The 2,718-nt window shown below is 39.1% G+C and overlaps 1 protein-coding gene across 1 annotated transcript; it reads left to right on the top strand.

Moving 5' to 3' along the window:
• Nucleotides 1–1,320: 1,320 nt before the first annotated feature.
• Nucleotides 1,321–2,406, top strand: LOC119813085 (arylamine N-acetyltransferase 3-like). The gene has a single exon (XM_038328202.1). The coding sequence runs from the start codon at nt 1,322–1,324 to the stop codon at nt 2,192–2,194; it is 873 nt and encodes a 290-aa protein (XP_038184130.1). The 5' UTR covers nt 1,321; the 3' UTR covers nt 2,195–2,406.
• The last annotated feature ends 312 nt before the right edge of the window (nt 2,407–2,718 follow it).

Genomic DNA, 2,718 nt, shown 5'->3' with positions numbered 1-2,718 from the left:
TCCACCGTGACATACTCCAACAAGACCACTCCTATTCTAACAGGGACACACCTCCTGTAAGTACCACTCCCTTTGGGCTCCATTTTTTTACAGATCATCACAGCAGCTTACTTAAAACAATCTTCTAGATAAGTGCTATTTATTTACTCAGTTCCCTGTCTCTGTCATTCTGATACCACATAGTTGTGATAGTTTGAGTGAGATGTCCCCCATAGTCTCAGGCATGTGAATACTTGGTCCTCAGTTGTTGGCACTGTTTGGGGGAAGCGTGACAGGTATATCCTAGCTGGAGGAAGTATATCATAGGTGGATGCTTTGAGAGTCAATAGGCTCATGTCATTTCTAGTTTCTTCCCTCTGCTTTGTGCTTATACTTGAAGATGTGAGCCATCAGCTTCTGCTCCAGCCTACATGGTTGCCTGCCAAGCAAGCTGCTTGTAGATTCTCATTCTTATGGAGATGTAGGTCCAAATAAACTATGCAAAGTGTCCTGGCCATGCTGTTGTATCACAGAAATATCCTGCAACACATATGAAGTCATTACAGCCCTGTGTCAGTGGCAAATGCTTGGCAAATATTCGGTAAATTGTTTCTTGAGTGTAACAATCAATGTGAATGCATATCCAATTTTTTAATAGGGTACATTGCACAAGGTTAGATACAACTAAAGGGAAAAGAGAATGGTCAATATTCTTGCTTCATGTGTGTTGGTATGCTAAAGAAATTATAATGGAACGTTAGGGAAGATAAGGGATTATGGATTATAGCTTATACATTACAGTCCATTACTGTGACAAGTTAGGACAAGACCAGAAAGAACCGTAGACAGTTCCCCCAAAGACATGCCCTCAGGCCAATATGACCTAGGCAGTTCTGCACTGCAGGTTTTCCTCTCCCATGACTCTAGGCTGTAGGAATTAAAAGTCCAGTGTTCTTTTGTTAACTACTCCTGTTTCTTTCAGGCACTGTTTAGAGACCTGTTTAGTGGGCACCAATTGGGAACCTCCAATTCATTCATGACATAACAGCACCTTTAAACCTTCACCTTACCATTCACTGTATCATCTAACCTAGATTTTTAACTTCTGATACTTGAAAGAGAAAGACATGGCCTAAGTGTCCCTCCAGGTTCACTGACACTGTTAAGTGAAATACACATGTGAACACAGCTTCAAGAAATTGTTACAGATATGTAAGCTAATTTTGTATTTGTGTGTTTATGCTTTCTTTTAAATAACTTTAATAGATAACTAACTTATAAAGAGAACTCTAAGTACAGACAGTAATATTTGATTATTTTGTTTTCCTTGCCTTAGGGGACCATGGACATTAAAAAATACTTTGAAAGAATCGGTTATCAGAATTCCAGGAACAAACCAGACTTGCAAACATTAACTGAAATCCTTCAGCACCAGATACGAGCTGTTCCCTTTGAGAACTTGAATATCCATTGCGGGAAACCCATGGAGTTGAGCTTAGAGGCCGTCTTCGATCATGTCGTGAGGAAGAAGCGGGGTGGCTGGTGCCTCCAGTTGAATCAGCTTTTCTACTGGGCTCTGACCACAATAGGATTTGAGGCCATAATATTGGGAGGAAAAATTTATAACTTCCAAGCCTGCAGATATAGCAATACCATGATTCATCCCATGCTGATGGTGACCCTCAGTGGCAAAAAGTATATTGTGGATGCTGCATTCCCATTTTCCTACCAGCCATGGGAGCCTCTGGAATTAATTTCTGGGAAGGATCAGCCTCAGATGCCTGCCATCTTTCACTTGACAGAAGAGAATGGAACTTGGTACCTGGACCAAACTAAAAGGCAGCATTATGTTCCAAACCAAGAATTCATTGATTCTAAGCTTCTTGAGAAGAATAACCACCGAAAAATATTCTCTTTTACTCTTGAACCTCGAACAATTGAAGATTTCAAGTCCGTGAGTGAATGTGCCCAACAATCTCCAACTTCAGTAATGGTCAATACATCACTTTGCTCCCTGCAGACCCAAGAAGGGGTTCATAGTTTACTGGGCACCATTCTTGTCTACAAAAAGTTTAATTATAAAGACAATGTTGATCTGGTAGAGTTTAAGACTCTGAAAGAAGAAGAAATAGAAGAAGTACTAAAGCATATATTTGGTATTAATTTGGAGACAAAGCTTGTGCCCAAATACGGTGATCCTTTTTTTACTATTTAAGGGGAAAGGTCTACAATGTTTCTATATGTACTTATTCTTTCATGATAAAACAATCAAATTATGCAAATTAGGTGACAGAATAATAAGTATTGAATCATCCTCGCAAAGTTCATCAAGGACTGACTTGTGACAGTATCTGTCTGACTGCTATCAACATCTGTCCCCTGTATTATGTTAGAAAAATCCTAGACATCAAACTGCTTTTCCTATAAAATTACCCACTCCTAAAGCTAAATGACTTTTAGACAAACATACCATTTAAAATTTAATTGCAATAAAAATATTTTAGTGATGATATCGTTGTCTTGATTTATGCTATGAAACCGCCCATGCTGACTCACCCCTGAAGTCTCATGAAGCTTTCAGTGGTAATTAAGTAAAGTGTACAGTGCAGACACTATATCCACCTCGCAGAAATTCGGATTAATTTTCACAAAATGATTTTAAATGACTTGAGTGAGAAAGAGGGGAGAATGAGGTACAGTGTTAGTTACAGGAATTCTGGGAGCAAGAATGACACCAGG

Source organism: Arvicola amphibius, chromosome 4 (genome assembly GCF_903992535.2).
Source record: "Arvicola amphibius chromosome 4, mArvAmp1.2, whole genome shotgun sequence".
NCBI classification, from domain to species: domain Eukaryota; kingdom Metazoa; phylum Chordata; class Mammalia; order Rodentia; family Cricetidae; genus Arvicola; species Arvicola amphibius.
Note: the sequence above shows the minus strand (reverse complement) of the source record. Positions and strands in the feature narration are given on the sequence as shown.